Genomic DNA, 22,784 nt, shown 5'->3' with positions numbered 1-22,784 from the left:
TTGCACTGTTATCATGCATGCAAATATTCAGTGATGGTGAAACAGACCCTTCAGGAAAGTGGATGAATATTATGTATATACATGTATAATTCAAGTACGCTGAATGCTGAGGTTATGACTTGGTTCGTAATCACCTCTTAGTGCTGTCTCACCGCTTATTTTTAGTCTTAAAAGTTGTTTTTACGGCTAGAATGTCTTAAGTACCAGCAACATGATAATTATTTTAGAGGTGCTTAGTACACATGAAGGTAGTGGGTTGACAGCTGCTTTGACTTTTGTTTTAGGTGAGTATGGGAGTATTATATGCATATTTTTATAAGTTATATAATTGATTATGGCCTGGCAAGGTTTATTATTTCAATCAAAATGAAGTATGGCTCCTCCACAGAGCCGGGGGAGGGGGTAGGCATTAGCTTCAAATGTCCCATCCTGGATCCACCATTGGTAATGCATGCATGGAGTACACATACAAAGTTTGCTCTGACAACTTCTTACCATGTCAGAATTCTTGAAACAGTTTTATATCGAATTGTTATGTAATGGGCTATAGATGACACTGGCTTCTGTCATGACATTGGAGAGCTATGGATAGATTTGTGTACTTTTCTAGAATTTTACGATTGGCTGGCTGTTTATTGAAAGTATTAACACGGAGTGTTTTATTAAAAGTGTGTAGCACAACTGTTGTGCTTCTAGAAAATTAAAATATGTACAAAATTTCATGTTGCACCTCAAGCTTGATAAAAATGCATCATCAAAATATACATGTGTATAACACATTATTTACATCAACACACAGAATCCAAACTGGCTAAAATCACCACTCTTATACCCCAGAATGTCATGTATACCATCGGTTAACCTGCGCACTTCAAGAAGCCACTGTGTTTGTTAAATTATCACTGCATGTATGTACTTGCAACCTCAGCTGTAACTGTACAGTAGGGGTGGAGTGATACCTGAAATCTTTGGTTCTCAATACTCACTGTGAGAACTTTTAAATAAATTAGCAAAGATTGCTAAACCAAGTGGTTGAAAATAATGCATGCCAAGTAGTATAGCCATTTTGTAGTAGAGTTTTCAAATGTTTTGGCTGCCTTTCATATACACAGAGTAGCTGCAAATGCAAGTATAATTCCCCACCTAGAGTATATTAGTGTCAGGACACCATGCACCCACAACCTCAGTAATAGAAAACAAGTCAACTTACTATTCAATACTGTGAGCTAGGTGGGTGGCGCAAGACTATATGTGGCTTTCAAGAATACAGTACCTGCTGGCCCATCATGGAGCCTAGACTCTTATATTCACACAAACATTTGGGCACAGCAGCAGCTGATCTAGATGGGTTTCTGGGGTTTTGACAGAAACCCCCTTTTAAATTTAGCTCAGTGGCAGTCTAAATACATAAACATTGTTGTAGTGACAATTTGTCATAGCAAACAACTATATACCACTGTGTTTCATGTAGCTGCACTTAACTAACACCATTTATAGCTATTAAACCCTCAGCAACACTTCACTTTTCATCTCCCACTGCATTAAAAATGATCGATATACTCTAATAGAGCAGTCAAGCATCTTTGCCCTATAGTTAGCTATAGTATTTACAGATTAAAGCATTGGATTTATTGCAATTGCTAACTAAAAGTAGCGTAAAATCCAATCTCAGAGCTTCTAAAATCTCAAAATGTTCTGGAGAAATGTCATCAGGTGTCTTAATTATTCAGCTAAACCAACTTTCAGAAACCCCCTTTTAAAAATCCTGGATCCGCTGTGGCATATTGTATGTATACGTATGACGTAATCAGATTATTAAGTGATCGCACGTGACGCTACCTCGTGCTTTAGTAGAGTTGTAGAGTCGGACGTTAAGCCGCCAAGGGGAATCTCCTACATGGTCCTTCGAGCCGCAGACTGAACTAGGGACGTGCTGCGATAAGTCAGACAGCAGAAATCTAGACTCCTGAATAATTTGAACCACAAACGCGGACACCTTGGTACCGGGTTATAAACGGTACCCGACCAGGCTAGTCATTGTTTTGTGTGAATGTGTATTTCGCTGCTGACTCCCTTAGACTGATCCCTGATTCCAGTTGGTGGGCACTAATTAGAATTCGTCAAAGACTCGTCCGATTCCGGTGGCAGTTGATCTAGTAGTAAGATTAAGGGTTTTCTTATAACATATTGTGTTGATATGTCGACGGACGAAGCCCTTGCGAGACATAAGAAAGTCAGAGGCGGGCATAGATCTTCGGCCACGAGGCTAATGCGCCAAATAGAGGAGGCTACCGACACTACAGCCGCTACGCCAGACAAACTACTTCAGTGGAAAGTTTCGTTAACCGAAAAGCTGACTAAGATACGCACCCTTGATGACGAAATCTTAACCCTGATTGAAAATGATGCCATCGATGAAGAAATAGAACAGGCGGATGTGTTCTCAGAGAGGTTACAGGAAGTGATTTGCCGTGTAGAGCAGCTGATTTTAAATAAACCCAGTGTATCTAGTACTCGCCGAAGTTCCCCGTCTGCAACAACCCTGACAGGTCCTCCACCCGCCAGTAAACTTCCAAGCGACAGAGATGGTGGAAGTAAAGTAAAGCTACCCAAGCTTACACCAAAATCTTTCAATGGTGACCTTACCAAGTGGGAGTCGTTTTGGAGTATGTTTGAATCATCCATCCACCTGAACCCAAGCTTATCTGCAGTTGATAAATTCACCTACCTGCACTCCCTCTTGGAGGGTCCTGCATTGCGTGCTATTGCTGGATTACAGCTCACTGATCCCAATTATGATGAGGCTATAGATACTCTCAAGAAACGATTTGGCAACAAGCAACAGATTATCTCTCGACATATGGACTCTTTGTTAGAGCTAGAGTCAGTTCAATCAGGATCAAACATAAAGGCACTTCGTGGCCTATATGACCAAGTAGAATTTCAGGTGCGCAGTCTTAAATCACTTGAGGTTCCTGTAGATTCATATGGAAATTTGTTGTCATCACTTCTTATGAACCGATTGCCACACGAACTTAGGCTGATCATCAATAGAGGAATTGGCGATGACGAGTGGAACATTGATGACTTGATGGGTATTGTTGAGAAGGAAATTAGTGCACGTGAGAGAGCTTCTGGTCCTAGTCATGATCAACGAGGGCCGCAGTTGCATACAGCGGCAGCACTCCTAGCCAATGAAGGGCAACCGAAGTGCTCTTATTGCCGGCAAGGTCATACATCATCCTCGTGCACAACTGTTACAGACATTAATCAACGGAAAGTAATTCTGAAGCGAACAGGGAGGTGTTTTGGGTGCCTTAGAAGACATCATCTTAGCCGAGACTGTCGTTCTCCAGTCAAATGCACACACTGTAATGGCCATCACCACACAAGTATTTGCAAGAATAAAGGTACAACGTCGTGCTGCAAGATGGGTAGCATCGGATTACAATCCAATGAGTAGTGTCACTTACCTGTTGGATCAACTGCATTGGAAGAGCCTACAGAGCAGAAGATGTATTGATCGTTTGAACTTACTATATAGAGTATTACATCACGCTTTGCCATCTATCCAGCTCCCTGAGTATTTCAAGCCTACTTCATATCCAACTAGATTGCATCACCAATACAGATATATAATTCCTCCAACTAGAACACTTGCTTACCAACAGAGTTACTTTCCAGGAACTATCAAGCAATGGAATAACCTCCCTAATCACATCATCGATACAGAGTCACTAGAACAGTTTAATAATTGTATTTTTGGACTAGATTTGTTGTAATTAACCCCCTTTTTGTTTTGAGGGTCCCCCCCCCTCCTGGATGTAACCAGCACTGAGTGCTGTCTTTCCAGTATCTAATCATAATCATAATCATAATGCTGGTTCCCAAGGTAACAGAACACAAGGATATAACTCTCAGAATCACATTGCTGCAACGCGACAGCCACCTACCCAGCTACCACCCACTTCACAATCACCTCAGCCACCTACCTCACAGTCTGGTTCACTGACAGTTCGGCCACCTAGTTTGCAGCAGTCAGAACCACCGTCTCATCAACAGACTCATGTTGCAGAACAACTGCTTACACCTACGACACAGTTGTATTGTGTGAAGACCCAGGTACCAGTATTGCTGCAAACGGCCAAGGCTTACATGTTCAACTTGAATGAACCAAACTATGGAATGACAGTCAGACTAATGCTGGATGGGGGGAGCCAGCGGTCTTACATGACACAAAGAGTCAAAGATGAACTAGGCTTACAACCAGAACATGTTGAGCAAGTGCAGATCAAAACATTCGGATCAGAGACCGCAACTGTCCAAACTGTTGAAGTCGTTAGAGTTGGGATATCACTTAGAACTGGAGACACCATCCAGGTGATGTTCTCAGTAGTGCCTTTGATCTGTGAACCCCTGTCATGCCAACCCATAGCATACACCAAGGCAAAGTACAGTCACCTCGAAGGTCTTGATCTAGCTGACCACTCACGGATTGGTGACGAATTGCAGATAGATGCCTTGATCGGATCTGATTACTACTGGCAAATAGCAACTGGAAAAGTTATTCAGACAGAAAACAGCCCTACAGCCATCCACACCCACCTGGGCTGGGTACTTTCAGGACCGGTCTCTAGTTTCACCACCCAAGGTGACTCTGTTAGCTTGCATACTACTCATTCCTTACACATTGGCTCAGCTGAAGAGCGTTTGGATCATTCTCTAAAGGCATTCTGGGATTTAGAGTCTCTGGGTATCACAACAGCAGAACCCTCAGTGTACGATGACTTCACTGATAGCATTCGATTCGACCATGGTCATTACACAGTAAGCCTCCCGTGGAAGCCAAACAAGATGACGCAACTACCTAGCAATTTTTGCCTTGCTAAACGACGTCTTGAAGGACTCCTTAAAAGGCTTCGTCAGGACCCAGAAGTGAGACTGGAGTATCATGCAGTTATGCAAGAACAGCTTAGGCAAGGCATCATTGAAAAGGTGGTTGATGACTCACCAAAGAGTGCTAGTGGGACTGTACATTATCTTCCACATCATGCAGTTATCCGTAGGGACAAGACAACATCCAAGTTGCGAATCGTTTATGATGCTTCTGCGAGGGCAGGAGGCCCGTCCCTAAATGACTGTTTATTCTCTGGGCCAAAGTTTATTCAAAACATATTCGACATCATTTTGAGGTTTCGTAGCTACAAGGTAGCGCTAGTGGCTGATATAGAAAAGGCTTTTTTGATGGTATCGGTTAGTGAGCAAGACAGAGATGTTCTTAGATTCTTGTGGGTTGACAATGTAGATGATCATTTGCCTAACATTGTACCAATGCGGTTTACCAGAGTTGTATTTGGGGTATCATCAAGCCCATTTCTTCTTAATGCAACTATCAACCACCACCTCCTGACATACCAGAACAGCCATCCAGCCTTAGTGGATACACTCTCACGATCTATATATGTAGATGACGTGACATATGGCGCAGATAGTGATGATGCAGCGTATGAACTTCATACAGTGTCAAGGAAGATTTTCGCAGAAGGTGGTTTCAACTTGCGTAAGTTTGTCACAAGTTCCGCAAGTCTCCAGCACAGAATTGATGCTAATAGTCCGGAAGCAGGCAGCAACATTGCCTCAAGCAACACAGTTGTGGAAGAAGATGCCACGTACACAGACGGTTTACTTGCTGGTAGCTGCGCAACAGGTGATCAGAAGGTTCTGGGAGTAAGGTGGAACCCGTCTAGCGACAATCTTGAATTTGACTTAACCAACATTGCCAGATCTCTCCATGAACTGAAGCCCACAAAGCGTAACATAGTGGGAGTAGCTTCTCGGATTTACGACCCATTGGGGTTTTTATCTCCTGTAGTAATCACCTTGAAGATATTTTTCCAGGAGCTGTGTCGATTTAAGATTGGCTGGGATGGTCCATTGCCACAGGAGCTGGAGTTAAAGTGGAAAGGAATAGTGTCCAAATTTCATGGTACAGTTATGTTGATTCCCAGATTTTATTTCGCTTCTGCAGGTAGCAAGCAGCCCTGTTCTCTGTATGGTTTCTGTGACGCTTCAACCGTTGCATATGGTGCCGTTGTGTACCTACATACTGGAAATGATTCAATAGAGTTTGTGGCATCAAAAACCAGAGTGTCACCACTGCACACGCAGACCATCCCTCGTCTTGAATTGTTGTCATGTCTGTTACTGGCAAGGCTTATCACGCACGTACGTTCAGCACTTGCAACAGTCATAGAGATTTGTTCCAGCCAGTGCTTTACAGACTCCATGGTAGCACTGTACTGGATCAAAGGGGAAGACAAGGAATGGAAGCAATTTGTGCATAATAGAGTCAGTGAGATTCGGAACCTTATGCCAGCTGATCACTGGTTCCATTGCCCAGGCAAAAGCAATCCTGCTGATATGGCATCGCGTGGAGTCTCACCTCAAGAATTGGATGCAAGCCTACTATGGAGACATGGACCAGACTGGTTAAGTAGTATTGCCCCTGTCAGAATGCAGCAACAGATCACCATATCAGAAGAATGCATTGCTGAAATGGAGGTGAAAGCTAGCATGCCGTCATGCAGCATGTTGGTAACTGTAAAGAGTGGCGGAATTGGCGAACTGATTGACTGCAAGCGATTTAGTACGCTGCACAAGTTATTGCGAGTGACAGCATATGTACGGAAGTTTGTGCTACGATTTAAGTTGATCATTAAGGGCAGCAAACCTGTCATTGATTGGAATATTACTGTAGCTGACATAGAACAAGCAGAGTTTGATTGGATACTTGATAGCCAGATTTGTTTGGAAAAGGATGCACGGTTCCAGTCATGGAAGTCTCAGTTGCAGCTGTTTTCTGACAAACATAAGCTGTGGCGATGTGGCGGGAGACTATCCAAGGCAGACCTCCCCCTTTCAAAGAAGCATCCAATTCTGTTATGCAAGGAGCATTATTTTGCCACCCTAGTTACGAAGCATGCTCACGAACGGTGTGGACACAGTGGAGTTAAAGATACATTGACCGAGGTCAGGACTAAGTATTGGTTTGCAAAAGGCAGACAGTTTGTTCGGAAAATCTTGTATGGGTGTCTAAGGTGTCGTAAAGTTGAAGGCTTGCAATTTAAAGCAGTTCCCACACCGCCCTTGCCAGAATTCAGGGTAAAGGAAGCTCCACCATTTTCACATTGTGGGGTGGATTATGCAGGTCCACTTTATGTTTCAACAGCTGAAGTGTCAGATAACAAGGTTTGGATCTGTTTATTCTCGTGTTGTGTGACACGAGCCATTCACCTTGAACTGGTACCAGACATGAGTACCCAGAGCTTTCTTAGAGCATTCAAACGCTTTACAGCCAGAAGGGGTGTACCAACCCAAGTCATCTCAGACAATGCAAAGACCTTTGTTTCAGCAGCTCAATACCTAACAGACCTCAAGGTAACATGGTCCTTTAACCTGGAGAAAGCGCCTTGGTGGGGGGGATTTTTTGAAAGAATGGTTCAATCTGTGAAGCGATGCTTGAAGAAGACCATAGGTAGAGCCAAGCTGTCATATGACGAACTGTTGACCGCACTCACTGAAGCAGAAGCTATAGTTAACTCGAGGCCACTATCATACTTATCTAGTGAAGACCTAAAGGAACCTCTGACCCCATCACATTTGTTAGCCGGACGCCGAGTTTTATCTCTTCCTGATGGCTCTGGAACTGATACAGATATCAATGATGACAATTTCACCATGGGTCCTAAAGATCTCAATTCTAGACTACAACTTCTCACAAGAGCCCTCGATGAATATTGGGTACAGTGGAGGGATGACTATCTCCTTGAACTCAGAGAGAGAAGTCACACTACAAGAAATATTGGAGTTCCCCGATTGCCAATTGTCGGAGAAGTAGTTGTAGTCCATGATGAGCATTCTCCACGTAGTCAGTGGAAATTGGGCAAAGTGATTGAATTGATGACAAGCAATGATGGCCAGGTACGCGGTGCAGTGATCAAGGTCATTACAAATGGCAAGCCTACAAAACTGCGTAGGCCCACATCTTGTCTGTACCCACTGGAAGTGATGCCCCAAACTGACAATGATGTAAGCAATCCCAAGCCAATTAGTGATGTGGAGATGGTCAGTAATGAAGAGGATGACACTGTCACAAATTCTAAACCTGTGAGAGAAGCAGCAAGGAAGTCCAGACAGCAAGTCCATATGTGGATGACTGAGCAACAGGATTTTTAATATTTATTAGTGTATGATTACATGTACCGAGTTGACCAGTGGTCAACTGGGGGGAGTGTGGCATATTGTATGTATACGTATGACGTAATCAGATTATTAAGTGATCGCACGTGACGCTACCTCGTGCTTTAGTAGAGTTGTAGAGTCGGACGTTAAGCCGCCAAGGGGAATCTCCTACATCCGCCACTGCACAGCCACACCAGTCTACTGCTACCACCAATAAATATTGGGTGAGGTGATCTGTTAAAGAAGTGGACTGGGGAACATACTTGTGTTGTAGAAGCTTTTCAATATTATGTTCTAATTAAAAGAAGCCTTCAGTATAACTCTTAGTATTTGTAGTATGAATGTGACCATGATAACTGAAGAGGATTCTTCACTGTTCCAAAGTAGGTTGGCAAATGGAAGTTTTGGTGAATTTATCATTGAGCTAATATAAGATGGCTAATTGGCAAATAAAGTTTGGTGAATTTCCTTCAATTATCTGGCCAAACTTCAGCTGTCACACTGAATTTTCTTCATTAACCTGCATTAATTGGGTGGTATGCTAGGTTCTAATGTTCACATGAAAGGTCAGTTGTTGCATGTTCATTTGAGGTAATTGACATTGAATTTCTGTATCTAGAGATATGCTGAGATACGTACCTGCAGAGTTGGGGGTAACGTGTTACATAATAACATTACTTTTACAGTAACGAGTAATATAACACGTTACATGACAAAGTAGCGAGTAAGATGTAACGGATATTGCATCCTGAAATTGTAATGACTGTAACTCGTTACATCCTTTTAAGGCACATTGTATCCAGGCATGTGATTGATTGCATTTTGGGTCCAGACAAGACTGGAGATAATGTTATAGGCGTAAACAAAGAATGATAGTGTATGGGGAGTGCCCTTGAGGCCAAGATACAACAACAAAGTATATGTTTGTGGCTGAACTACACCCGAAACACGTGTCTCTCTCGTGTCACTTGTAGTTGTAGGCTGCATGGTAGCTTGTATTTAGAAGTTCGGACTTACTTTATAGTTTGTAACGAACAAATGTAATATGTAATATTATTACTAGTTACAGCCCTCAGAGTAGCGAATAATATGTAACTCGTTATTTTTTCAGTAAGTAATATGTAACTGTAGTGCGCTACATCACGTAAAAGTAACGAGTAATCAGTATGTAACTATATATATAGTTACATTTTTAGTGTAATGTAACAAAATATTTGGTCCGGGTGCATAAACGGTCCGGCCGGACCAAATATGTTCAACATAAATGGTCCGGCCGGACCATCTATGACGACATAAATGGTCCTACCCGAACATAAATGGTCCGGGTTACCAAACTAAACTGCAACGACTATTTGCCACCGTACAGTCGACAAGAATAGCTATATACACCAAATATAGGTTAGCCTCATCTCTTTGAAGCGGTGCCTTCAAAGAAATCTCGCAAAATCTCTCAGCATGCTGACATAAACTAAATCCAATAGATATCTCAGTACTGCTTAGTTAGCTCAAATAGCAGACAGAGTTGGAGTGTATAGACTGTATAACTGGTTGTTGCGGCCGTATCTTGTAGGCTATGGACTTGGAGCAGAAAAGCTTTTATTATCTTGATCCCTATGGACCTTCACGGTCAAGCCGTGGTGCATTTGCTGCTGTGAAGTTAGTTAGTTACATGGCAAATAAGTTTTTTGGCATACATGTTACTTGAAAATGTGACTTCAATTGCTGAACACCTGTTTATACAGGAATTACTTCAAGAGAAGGGGTGAAATATTAGGAAAGGACCATTTAGACATCACTAAGTTTGAGTTGAAGCAGCTGAAGAGAAAGATTCAGTATGATACCTCCAACTGTGGTGTATACTGCATGAAGGTATAATCATACAATCATTATAAGTATAGCATTATAGTTTTTTGTTAGATGGCTGAGCAGCTGTTTCTATCAGGAAGCATTGAAGAAAATAGCCTGTGCAGAATGAATACTACACAAGCACGGATTGATATAGGTGTTGCATTGCTTTCATACTCAGGTACTATAGTACATAATGACCTCTAGCTACAAACGAATGTGCCTGCATTATGGTATTTGATATACACATTCTATAGTTGATATGACCGAAAGGTGTATAATGTGTGGTGCAGGGGAACAAAGTATAAGTCATCCACAATATGTTGATTGGGTAAGACTAATACACAATAATATATGCACATTTTAATGTATTTTTACAGGTACGATGTGATAAATGTAAGCAATGGTCACACATCATCTGTACCAACCTGAAGCCTGAAGAGGCCAAGAATGTAAAAACTTTTTCATGCCACGAATGCTCCCAGGACATTCACCAGATTAATGACTTTGAATAATTGCAACCATGCCATGTATCTTTATAGCTACAGTGCTTTAGCATTATAATCTTATTTTAATAGCAAAATTCACTGTGGAAAATTGTAACAGAATTAGCTACATAGCAAGATATGAGTAACTATACCTAACATAGCTACAGTTAATTATTATTAGCTGTGCCAGAATATAGCTACACTGCATGTTAATTCGAAAATATGAACTTCATACACTGTAGATAACACCTGTGGCAACTTGTATGAATCTCATACATGTAGCTATGATTTGTATGATCTTCATGCAAGTTGGCACAGGAGTCATCCACTCGAATTAACAGTGTAATTATTCTAATCACGAATTGTTCTGGAATAGAAACTACAGTATAGTACACCATAGTTGTTTATGCTAGCAAAGAGACGTTCTACTATAGGGTCGGCTATATTATGCTCAGTCCAGGTACTGGTATTGATATAGCTTTCTTGTAGCAAAGCCACGGCATCAGGCATGCGTTTGTGGACGCTTAGTTACGGTGGCAGAGGGATCCCTGGTGGCACAGTGGCGGAATACTTGAGGTAGGGAGTGCCGTTATGGCCGGCTAATGAAAGACTGGAGGCGGACCATTTATGTTCAGGCCGGACCATTTTTGCACAGACATGTATGGTCCGGGGGGACCAGTTATGCATGCACAAATGGTCCGGCCGGACCATTTATGACAGCATAAATGGTCCGGCCGGACCGTTTTTGCCCGGACCATCGGTGCGTTGACAGTAATGACCCCAACTCTGCATACCCGTAGTCCACATTTAAGGCCACTCCAAATGAGACTGTAGTTTCCCGTCCTCCGCCCGCATCGAATCACATCTGGGCATGTCATTATTGTCATTATTTTTCCAAAACCACTTCCTGTGCTGTTTTCTGGAAACTTCTCATGGAGCCTTTTATTTTGCATTGCTAAAAAGCACAATGAAACCTAAAAATGAACGGTTCTGGTGGTTGCTAGCTTGCATTGAAGCCGTTTTCATGATCTTGAAATCCTCTCAAGATCGAGATACTCTAATAGAGCAGTCCGTGACACCTTTAATAATGAATAATGATAATAAGCCTCCCGCCCGCATCGAATAACGAAAACATCAGGACGGGAAACTTCAGTCTCATTTGGAGTGGCCTAATGATAGTTTATTACTATTGTCATGAGTTCATTCTACTCACATGTGGGTATAGGATTATCCAACACTACATGGTAAGGAAGAGTAAGCCGGGATGATAGATTTTGCTGCACTAGACTGTGCCAACTTTTTAATCCGTTACCATCCGTGGTTCCGCCATTCTTCAACATAAAATTGTAGACGGATTTCCTGAAGAGTACTACTGTACGGGTGGAGGAACCTCACAAGTCATGTATCCCACAATTAAATCCACGGAGCTATAAAGTACGTGGCTCACGTCATTATTAAGGCAGACTAGATTCATGTCATCAACCATTCTAATGTTTAATTTGTTGTTTGGAATTAGTTGGCCCTTCTTATAGCCCATAAGGTCCATTTCGTAAGTGTCATGTGACTGTCGGTTCAATAGCCCCGGCACCGACTTTCGGTTCAGTAACCACTGCCCGCCACTGCCTTATAATTTAATATGTTACTCTTGACTGTTTTATTAGAGTAAATGACTGTTCTATTAGAGTATCTCGATTTCTAAACATAGAGAACCACCTAGTTCACTTGTGCTATGTCAATATGGGTAGCAATTTGCTACAGACACATTTAGTATATTACACATAGTCATGAACTGCATAAAAAATGTTTGAATTATGTCTAAGGTGCCTAGCTATGTTCAGTGAGCAACACTAAAAAATTCTGAAGGGGGCACTGGCCCTACTGCCTCCTCCCCCCCCCTTCCTCCCTTCCCCTGGATCTGCCACTCTAGACCAGTACAAAGCCTGCAGCTGCAACATGCAGAGCTGAAATTGCACCTATACTCCAGGTAATTTTTACTCAATCTTTTACCACCAACAATCTTCCAACTGACTGGCTAACAGCAAATGTTGTCCCTGTACATAAGAAAGGCAACCAAAACTCAGCTAATAATTATCGACCAATTTCTCTTACCTCTACCTGTTGCAAGGTAATGGAACATATTGTTTTTCACTCAATTATGAATCATGTAGACCAAAATAATATCCTCAATAATTGCCAACACGGTTTTAGGCCTAAGTACTCATGTCAATCCCAACTAGTAATGCTAACAGAGGAAATCTTAAAGGTAATGGACCAACAGAAACAAATAGATCTAATTTTATTAGATTTCTCAAAAGCTTTTGACTCAGTTCCTCATAAACGATTATTACAGAAACTATCACACTATGGAATACAAGGAGACCTTCATCAATGGATTAAGGCTTGGCTAACACAACGCAAACAAAGAGTAGTGCTAAATAATGTAACTTCCAGGTTTGTTCCAGTAAAGTCAGGTGTCCCACAAGGCACTGTACTTGGGCCATTAATGTTCCTACTTTACATCAATGACATATCTACAAATATCAACTCCTCGATTCGTCTCTTTGCCGATGACTGTATTATTTACAGAATTATTGATTCAGAAGAAGACAATAGTATCCTACAACAAGATCTAAATAAAGTCTTCCACTGGGCTAAAACTTGGCAAATGAAACTAAATGTTGAAAAGTGTGTTTTTCTACGTTGTTCAAGAAGCAAAACTCCCATGCTCACCACCTACAGCATTGACAATAAAGCTCTGGAACTGAAGAGTCAGCATCCATATCTAGGGGTCATATTCCACCAATCAATGTCTTGGTCCCACCACATCGATCATCTTTGCGGCAAAGCAACTAAAAGTCTCAACTTTCTTAAACGTAATATAAGTAAATGCTCCAAAGAAGTTAAGATAACAGCCTATTTAACATCAATACGTCCTCTGCTGGAATATGCTAGTTGTGTCTGGGACCCTCACCAGCTATACTTAATTAATACTTTAGAGAAGGTACAACGTCGTGCTGCAAGATGGGTAGCATCGGATTACAATCCAATGAGTAGTGTCACTTACCTGTTGGATCAACTGCATTGGAAGAGCCTACAGAGCAGAAGATGTATTGATCGTTTGAACTTACTATATAGAGTATTACATCACGCTTTGCCATCTATCCAGCTCCCTGAGTATTTCAAGCCTACTTCATATCCAACTAGATTGCATCACCAATACAGATATATAATTCCTCCAACTAGAACACTTGCTTACCAACAGAGTTACTTTCCAGGGACTATCAAGCAATGGAATAACCTCCCTAATCACATCATCGATACAGAGTCACTAGAACAGTTTAATAATTGTATTTTTGGACTAGATTTGTTGTAATTAACCCCCTTTTTGTTTTGAGGGTCCCCCCCCCTCCTGGATGTAACCAGCACTGAGTGCTGTCTTTCCAGTATCTAATCATAATCATAATCATAATCATAACATGATAGCCTATTAGAATGCCACATGAAACAAATTGTTTTCTCAGCCTGACAGTAAACAAAATGATTGAAAACAAGTTCATGTTGTGCTACTTCTAAAAACCAGGCGCCATGCAGCTAGCTAACTCATCTGAAATAACTATAGACAGTATATACAACTATGAATTAACCAACTATGTATTACTACTTTATAATAGGGTAGTTTGGGTTGTGCAATAATATAATTAGCTATTTCTCGTATTTCGTAATTTATGAAATATTCGTAATTCGTTCAATTACGTTGCTATGCACTGCTAAGGAAGCGTTTGCAGTCGAACCGCAGCCGTAACTATCCGCATAAATTTGGTTGCAACACCGCGGCGTGCGTTTGTTAAAAATGGCCGTTGGAACACAATCGAAAAAGACGTTTTCTCTAAGTCTTTGTACTAAAATGTGTTTTTAAATGCCCTCAATAGTGTTTTTAGTCGTTTGCACCCGTTTTTCTTCCAGCTCTATCCAATTCGTGAATGCAGCGGGTGTTTCTTTGACGACCAAGAAACTCATGGAGAGAAGGAAGCTCTGTGCTTATACAAAAGGTAACAAGGACAATAAGTTTTATTATCTGTATCAATTCTCTGTTGTGACAGCTAACCGTAGCCTGAGTATGAAGCGTGTAGTGTATGCTAAACAGAATTGTACCTTGTTAGAATATTGGTTATACATACGACATAACTAACTAGAAGTGTCCAACAGTAGTTAATACATGTACAACTGAAAATTAAATAGAACACCTGAGGAATCAAATTAAATAGTCTGTAATCACTTCAGTTTCCAAGTCTTCACATTCTTCAGAGTTATTTTCACTATCCGTTATACTATCATTATCATCAGTACTGTTGTCTTCATCGTCACTTGTATCTTGGGTAGTAGCAGGGTCTTGTGGTAATGGTAAATTTATGCAACCTCGGCATTCACAGCCAGGTCCACAGTGGTTGGACTTCTTCCTGCAACCACAGTTGTTGGTTGCACAACCTTTCTTACAACTACATCCTTTAGTTAGAAAGTTTATTGTTCCTCTGATCTTGCTCATTACTTCAGTGTCTTCCCAATCGATTGCAAAAGTGTCACCATCTTTAGTCCAACCACTGTGCTCAGGAGGTGATAGAGAGGAGTACATGTCTGCATGTATAGACCTCTGCCACATCTGGTGCACCCAACATGAGCGAAGCCAATGTCGCCAAAGTGAAGTATATGTTGGGACTCGTTCCTCTTCATTTGTAGTGACATGTTTTAGAGAATTAGACTGAATGGTATTGTCCCACGTCCTCTCCCAATAAACTTCTGCAATAAAATCAAATCATCTCGTACATTTATTGGCTTACTGAATGACCTGCCAGAGCATGTGTCTCCACTCTACTGTCTTCAAGTAGGAGACAGTCAGGGAGGTGCTACTGATAGGTTCACTGGTCTGCACAATACAACAAATAATAATAGTAACCCATATGAATACATGTAATGCGAGATAATAAGTTATAGCTATGTGGAAGCCTTATAATTTTAACTTCAGTATATGAAGTTCATCTCAGAACAACAATGTTACTTACCACTGCCTGCTTGAATTCCTGTGATCATTTAAACATATATTATAGATCAAAGCTGTAAAGTAAAACGTTCCTCTTCAGGAGAGACCAGCTTATCATTACTAGAGGTGTGTTGTTAGGAGAGACCAGCTTATGATTACTAGAGGTGTGTTGTTAGGAGAGACCAGGTTATCATTACTAGAGGTGTGCTGTTAGGAGAGACCAGCTTATGATTACTAGAGGTGTGTTGTTAGGAGAGACCAGCTTATCATTACTAGAGGTGTGCTGTTAGGAGAGACCGGCTTATGATTACTAGAGGTGTGTTGTTAGGAGAGACCAGCTTATGATTACTAGAGGTGTGTTGTTAGGAGAGACCAGCTTATGATTACTAGAGGTGTGTAGTTAGGAGAGACCAGCTTATCATTACTAGAGGTGTGTTGTTAGGAGAGACCAGCTTATGATTACTAGAGGTGTGTAGTTAGGAGAGACCAGCTTATCATTACTAGAGTTGTGTTGTTAGGAGAGACCAGCTTATCATTACTAGAGGTGTGTTGTTAGGAGAGACCAGCTTATCATTACTAGAGGTGTGTTGTTAGGAGAGACCAGCTTATCATTACTAGAGGAGTGTTGTTAGGAGAGACCAGCTTATCATTACTAGAGGTGTGTTGTTAGGAGAGACCAGGTTATCATTACTAGAGGTGTGTTGTTAGGAGAGACCAGCTTATCATTACTAGAGGTGTGTTGTTAGGAGAGACCAGCTTATCATTACTAGAGGAGTGTTGTTAGGAGAGACCAGCTTATCATTACTAGAGGTGTGTTGTTAGGAGAGACCAGCTTATCATTACTAGAGGTGTGTTGTTAGGAGAGACCAGCTTATCATTACTAGAGGTGTGTTGTTAGGAGAGACCAGCTTATCATTACTAGAGGTGTGTTGTTAGGAGAGACCAGCTTATCATTACTAGAGGTGTGTTGTTAGGAGAGACCAGCTTATCATTACTAGAGGAGTGTTGTTAGGAGAGACCAGCTTATCATTACTAGAGGTGTGTTGTTAGGAGAGACCAGCTTATCATTACTAGAGGTGTGTTGTTAGGAGAGACCAGCTTATCATTACTAGAGGTGTGTTGTTAGGAGAGACCAGCTTATCATTACTAGAGGTGTGTTGTTAGGAGAGACCAGCTTATCAGTACTAGAGGTGTGTTGTTAGGAGAGACCAGCTTATCATTACTAGAGGGGTGTTGTTAGGAGAGACCAGCTTATCATTACTAGAGGTGTGTTGTTAGGAGAGACCAGCTTATGATTACTAGAGGTGTGTTGTTAGGAGAGACCAGCTTATCATTACTAGAGGTGTGTTGTTAGGAGAGACCAGCTTATGATTACTAGAGGTGTGTTGTTAGGAGAGACCAGCTTATCATTACTAGAGGTGTGTTGTTAGGAGAGACCAGGTTATCATTACTAGAGGTGTGTTGTTAGGAGAGACCAGCTTATCAGTACTAGAGGTGTGTTGTTAGGAGAGACCAGCTTATCATTACTAGAGGGGTGTTGTTAGGAGAGACCAGCTTATCATTACTAGAGGTGTATTGTTAGGAGAGACCAGCTTATCATTACTAGAGGTGTGTTGTTAGGAGAGACCAGCTTATCATTACTAGAGGTGTGTTGTTAGGAGAGACCAGCTTATCATTACTAGAGGTGTGTTGTTAGGAGAGACCAGCTTATCATTACTAGAGGTGTGTTGTTAGGAGAGACCAGCTTATCATTACTAGAGGTGTACTGATATACCAATAAGTGATATATTGGCTACAAAAATTACCGATACCGATATCTGAAAAAAATGTTTTCACTATGGACACTACAATAAACATTTAAAATATTGTGGCAAAAAGCTTAAAAGGTGGTCACTGAAACCTGTGAAGAAAATAGAATTGTGAATAGGTACTACTATAGTGATAAAAAGGTGAAAAATAAAGTGTGACCAACTCAGGATTTGAACCCTGGCCACCATGACAACCTTTACAACTTGAGACTCATGCTTTAACCATTGTGCAACCTAGTGAACTATAGGAAACTTTGGACAATTATAGTACTTTTGTGTAATATCTGCTTATATCTACGTACTAAAAAGTCAACTTTTCACCAATTCCAATATCGTGATATCGGTTCACCTATAATCATTACCAACATTTTGAGCTGGTCTTTTATCAACAGTGTTTAGTAGGATGGAGTGATAGTGAAGAAAGTACAGTGGACTCTTGTAAATCTGACCCTCTCTAATCCGGATCCTCGGATAATCCGATGTAGCAAAAAAAAAAATGTAATTTTAATTAATGCCTAGCAATAAACATGAGGATATGGCTGAAGAAAAGCGAAATAATTTGACCTTGTCAATTGAACAAAAGTTGACTAGATTACTGGTGGAGCAAGTTTAAGCAACACTGCTAAACAATATGGTATTGGCAAGTGAACTGTAATTAAGTGACATGAAGATAAGCTAAAGTGAAAAGGACTACACTTATGGACAAGTGTTAAACTTGGTATGGATGTCAAGATGAGTGTACTGCTTCATCACTAATGGTGTTGAACAATGTTAGAGACGTACCTAGCTGCACAAAAATGTTTCAGTAATGCTGAGCAACTTACTCTTAACACTTTCATTCCTAAAACTTACTGATATGTATACACTGTACTGTAAAACTTGATGTGTGTGAAGAAGACCTCTTGGATACTTATTTAGTTGATAAAACACAGTGTTAATTGATGATTCACCAATCAAATGTCTTAGTAATCTGAACAGCCTCTGGTCCCAGGAGAGGTTGGATTTGTGAGGGTCCACTGTACACTACAATATATCATTGAAGTATTTCTCACAATAATCATAATGATGTGTACCATACAAGTGTCGCTATGATGTGTATTGTATGATCTGTTAGTAAACATTACTCTTCCCTATATTAAGCACATCCTAATGCTAAGCTCCCCCACAGTATTCACAATGGAAGTCAGGAATTTTAATGGAACAAGAAAAATTTGATGGCCTGAAGCAGTTTATGGGGAGGTGTGGCACAACATGGAGGCGTTACCATGGTTGCAACAACCCACCAGTACCCAGTGAGTGATCAGGTGTAGTGTGCATTAATTGAAATATTTCTACAGTATGTACGTATCTTGTTGGACAAGCATATTGGGCTAGTCAACGAATGGGAGTAAGTGTACTTGTCTGTCTGTACATGTATAGTCTGTCTATACGTGTGTAGTCTGTCTGTACATGTGTAGTTTTATTCTGTATACGTGTAAAAAAGTTTATCCTTTAAACATTTCACAATAACATAGGTCATCCTGACTGCTCTATTAGAGTATTATTGATATTTTCCATCATTGTCAGTTTTCTTACTGTCTTGTTATGATAACCTGTAGGGGAATACCCCTTAACACCTTGAATGAGAGAATTACAGTAGCTCACCAAAGTCTCATGCTCCATTCCAAAATAAAGTCCAGACTCCATTCCAGACCAGTTTCTAGAGTTCCATAATTCCCTATCCATTTAACCAGTACAATTATATACATTACCAACTATCACCTCTTGAGGTTTACTTAGTAGATCAGCTTAGCTAGCAAAAATGAGCAAATTGTGCAGAAAGTATGAAACTTTTCACATAGTACCTACCTACCATGAAGTGTGTTTTGAGATGTGGAGCCATCGCAGATCTGACCTTTGGTATCCTCTACAGTTCATTTTATGCTCAATATATCACCCATACAACACTCAATTTGTTCAAACTAGATGCCAAATCGAAGATCTTTATCCTAGAAATAAGTTGATAATTGTTGCAAGTTCATAGCTTATTCCATTTCAAAGTTGTGGTAATTTTTACCAGCAGCAAATTCATATAAATCCAACTGCCCACGCAATTACACTCTGGGCACTGCAGGTTGTGTATACAACCAAACAGTGGAGATATCCAGGGGTGGGGCATGTACCCTCCTCTCTTGTGGTAGTTAAATAAAAGTAGTTCATAATTATACTTATGTTGCTCTATCAATAGTTTTAGCTACAATAGGGGGTTCTGTAATAGTTCATTTGGGGGGTGGTTAATATACATTCCTCACCTCGTAGAGAACACAATCACGATGGCACCGATCCTCGGGGCGATCTTTAAATAGGATATGTACAAAGATATTCACTCTAGAACAATCTAACTAAGCTAAACTACCATCAAATACACTTCACTACACAATCGCTAGAAAACTAGAAGTTCTTTGTGCTATACTTATTCATACCAGCTGTCACACATAAGTAACTGCCCGAATTTATTAGAGTTATATACGAAGTGTTAGAGCCGAGGTTGGAGCTCTGATGTTAGGAGCTGAAAGCAGTATTATTCTCCGAATTTATTTGAAACACTTTAGGAAATGGTAACAGAGTTATAAGAAAGGTCAGATTATTCCATGCATGCAGGGTAGCTACCTATAGGGGGTGGATTGTTTTGTCCTAAACTATTCGGCCAGTTAGCTAGCTAGCTGCTCGTGTGTGACAGCTGGTATGAGCAAGTATAGCACAAAGAACTTCTAGTTTTCTAGTGATTATGTAGTGAAGTGTATTTAACAGTAGTTTAGCTTAGTTAGATGTTTTAGAGTGAATATCTTTGTATAAATCCTATTTAAAGATCACCCCCGAGGATCGGTGCCATCGTGATTGTGTTCTCTACGAGGTGAGGAATGTATATTAAAATGTTTAGAGGCTATAAACAATAACAAAAAGTTTAGAATGTGATTTTCGCTTATTCCGTGAAATACAGGCTCCCAAATTGAAGATATTTATCGAAGAAGCAAGTCGATAGTTGTTGCAAGCTCATAGCATATTCCATTTCAAAGTTGTGGTAATTTTTACCAGCATGCAGCAAATTCATATAAAGTCAACCGCCCACACAATTACACTCTTCATCTACATTCTTGTTGCCACTCAATTTTTGTATATTTTTTAGCTCACCATGAGCACTGCAGGTTGCATATGTAAGGCCAAAAAGTGGAGAGAGATATTCAGGGGTGGGGCATGTACCCTCCTCTCTTGTGGTAGTTCAATAAAACAGTCAGTTCACAATAATACGTAAGTTGCTCTATCAACAGTTTTAACTACAATGAGGTTTTTGTAATAGTTCTTTGGAGGGGGGGGGGGGGGCACTTTTTTATCCCCTTTTACAAACGAACTCCTTAATCTATAAATCAAAATCTCAGTGAATACGTCAACAGCAACTGTAATATTTGAATGAAATACATGACATGTGTATTTTGCCTGGAACAATAACCCAGAACTGTACCTGAGAGTACAAGCATGAGATTACTTCTCGTCATTCTCAGGTACTGTAGGTCAATCTCAGGTACTTTAGAGGTTATACCTGAGAATGTAACTGGGTACATGACATGCTCCTTTAGATAACATGTGTATAAACTAGTTATGAGCACACAAAGATCTTTATACCATTGTCCTCCATTACTCTCATTGTGACTCCCCTTTAGTCATTTCCTAGATGAAGGTATCACTGATAGTACATAGGCGTAGGAAGCATCTTCATGTTGGGGGGGCCATGAGCTATATAAAGTACTGGGGGTCACAGTAATTGTATATTGTTATACTTATTGAGATGGACTGCATGCTGTTGATTGAGGATCAGTCAGCTGCGAAGCAGCTGCAGTCTAGGGGGGTCTGGGGGCATGCCCCCCCAGGAAAATTTTGAAATTTATATGCACATGGATAGGATCTGGAGCAATTTTCAGTCAAACAAATTAGACTTATTTGTATATGTATTCAACTCAGTTATAGGGGGTCTAAGGCCATGTGCCCCCAGGATGTACATGTCTTTTGGAAATTTACTTGCATATGACTGAATTTTTCATAGTCTTTGTAGTAACATGGTTAATCGTTTTACTGTACCTCATGCAGACAGTTAAAAATAATTTTTTTTCAGTGATAGTTTCATTTACTATTGTTAAACATTTCCAAAATATTTTCTTCTTTTATCATTAGCTGATATAAATGTCTTAGCAATGTCTTTCTCATCAACACTATCTGTACGCTCTTTATGTATAAATGTAATGAATGTGTGGTTTAATCTAGATTGAGACATTGTGCTACGCAAGAAGGTCTTCAATCGTCTCAGTGCAGAAAAACTTCTCTCTGCAGTTGAAGTTGTCACAGGTAGAGTGTAGAAGATTTTTAAATGCTTTATTACTTCTGAGAACATTACTTTCCCAGGTTCATTGATGATATCACAGATAGTTCTTACATTGGTCACTTTTTTTATTGGCACCTTACTGTTAGTATTATGTGTTGTAATCAAATCAGGCAACATTGTCAGTTGAATTTTCAATCAAGATAAATCAAGGTCACTGTTGTATATATCAAATTCTTCTGGTAATTCTAAAGCACAAAATTTGCCATTTGCAGAGTCTAGTAAGGTTTTCTCTAAGACTGACATTACAGGTAATCCTCGTTTTTGTTGAAATCTTCGCTTAAGTTCATTAACAAGCAGATCTAATATTTCAAAATACTGTTGCTTGAAATAGCTTTTAGGGTCAGAAAACAGTACAGGAGCTTCTCCATCATCAATCCGATGAGGGGGTCTTCTATATCTGGGTAAAACAGGGTCAGAAGTTAATTCTTTAGCCTCTTCTACTGTTTTAGAGTAAAAGTCAACAAAAGTACTATCAGACCTTAGCCTTGTCAAATATTTTACAGCTAACTCAGTAGCATTGACAGCTTCTTGGATAGTGGTGTCCTTACCTTGTAATGTTAAAGAGAGCTGTTCTGTTCCTGAAAAAATTAAATGAGCTAGTTTCAGTCCAAAAAAGGTACTAAATTTATCCATCTGAGCAAGGTAACCTCCAGCTTTTCGACCATAGTCATCATGAGTTTCAGCATTTATCTGTTCTAAAGCAGCTAATAAGTTGGAATAATTACTTAAAACAGCAGATATAGCTGCAGTACGAACAGTCCATCGTGTAGGACATAATGGTTTCAATAAAACAGAACAAGCTCCAAGCTCTTTTTGTACATCCGAAAAAAGTGTTGATCTTTTTGGAGAGAATCTGATTAGCTGGGATATCTCCATAACTAAATCTAGAGCATCCCTAACTACAACACATTTCCTACCTACTGTTTGCAAACACAAATTTGTGCAGTGTGCAA

General features: G+C 40.3%; 2 protein-coding genes and 1 long non-coding RNA gene across 3 annotated transcripts in view; 2 read left to right on the top strand and 1 right to left on the bottom strand.

Moving 5' to 3' along the window:
* Positions 1 to 22,784, bottom strand: part of LOC136247707 (F-box only protein 11-like) — a 122,964-nt gene that overhangs the window by 67,720 nt on the left and 32,460 nt on the right. The window lies entirely within an intron of this gene.
* Positions 9,918 to 10,668, top strand: LOC136246288 (uncharacterized). Its single transcript, XM_066037692.1, has 4 exons — positions 9,918 to 10,110; positions 10,159 to 10,267; positions 10,344 to 10,417; positions 10,467 to 10,668. Exons 1-4 carry the CDS (start codon positions 10,105 to 10,107, stop codon positions 10,599 to 10,601), a joined length of 324 nt encoding a protein of 107 aa, XP_065893764.1. The 5' UTR covers positions 9,918 to 10,104; the 3' UTR covers positions 10,602 to 10,668.
* LOC136247715 (uncharacterized) lies at positions 17,944 to 20,705 on the top strand. Its single transcript, XR_010697722.1, has 4 exons — positions 17,944 to 18,135; positions 18,586 to 18,709; positions 18,755 to 18,804; positions 20,584 to 20,705. It is a non-coding gene; the product is annotated as an uncharacterized lncRNA (long non-coding RNA).

This window comes from Dysidea avara, chromosome 2 (genome assembly GCF_963678975.1).
Source record: "Dysidea avara chromosome 2, odDysAvar1.4, whole genome shotgun sequence".
In the NCBI taxonomy this organism is placed as follows: Eukaryota; Metazoa; Porifera; class Demospongiae; order Dictyoceratida; family Dysideidae; genus Dysidea; species Dysidea avara.
This window is presented reverse-complemented; position numbering and strand designations above follow the sequence as displayed.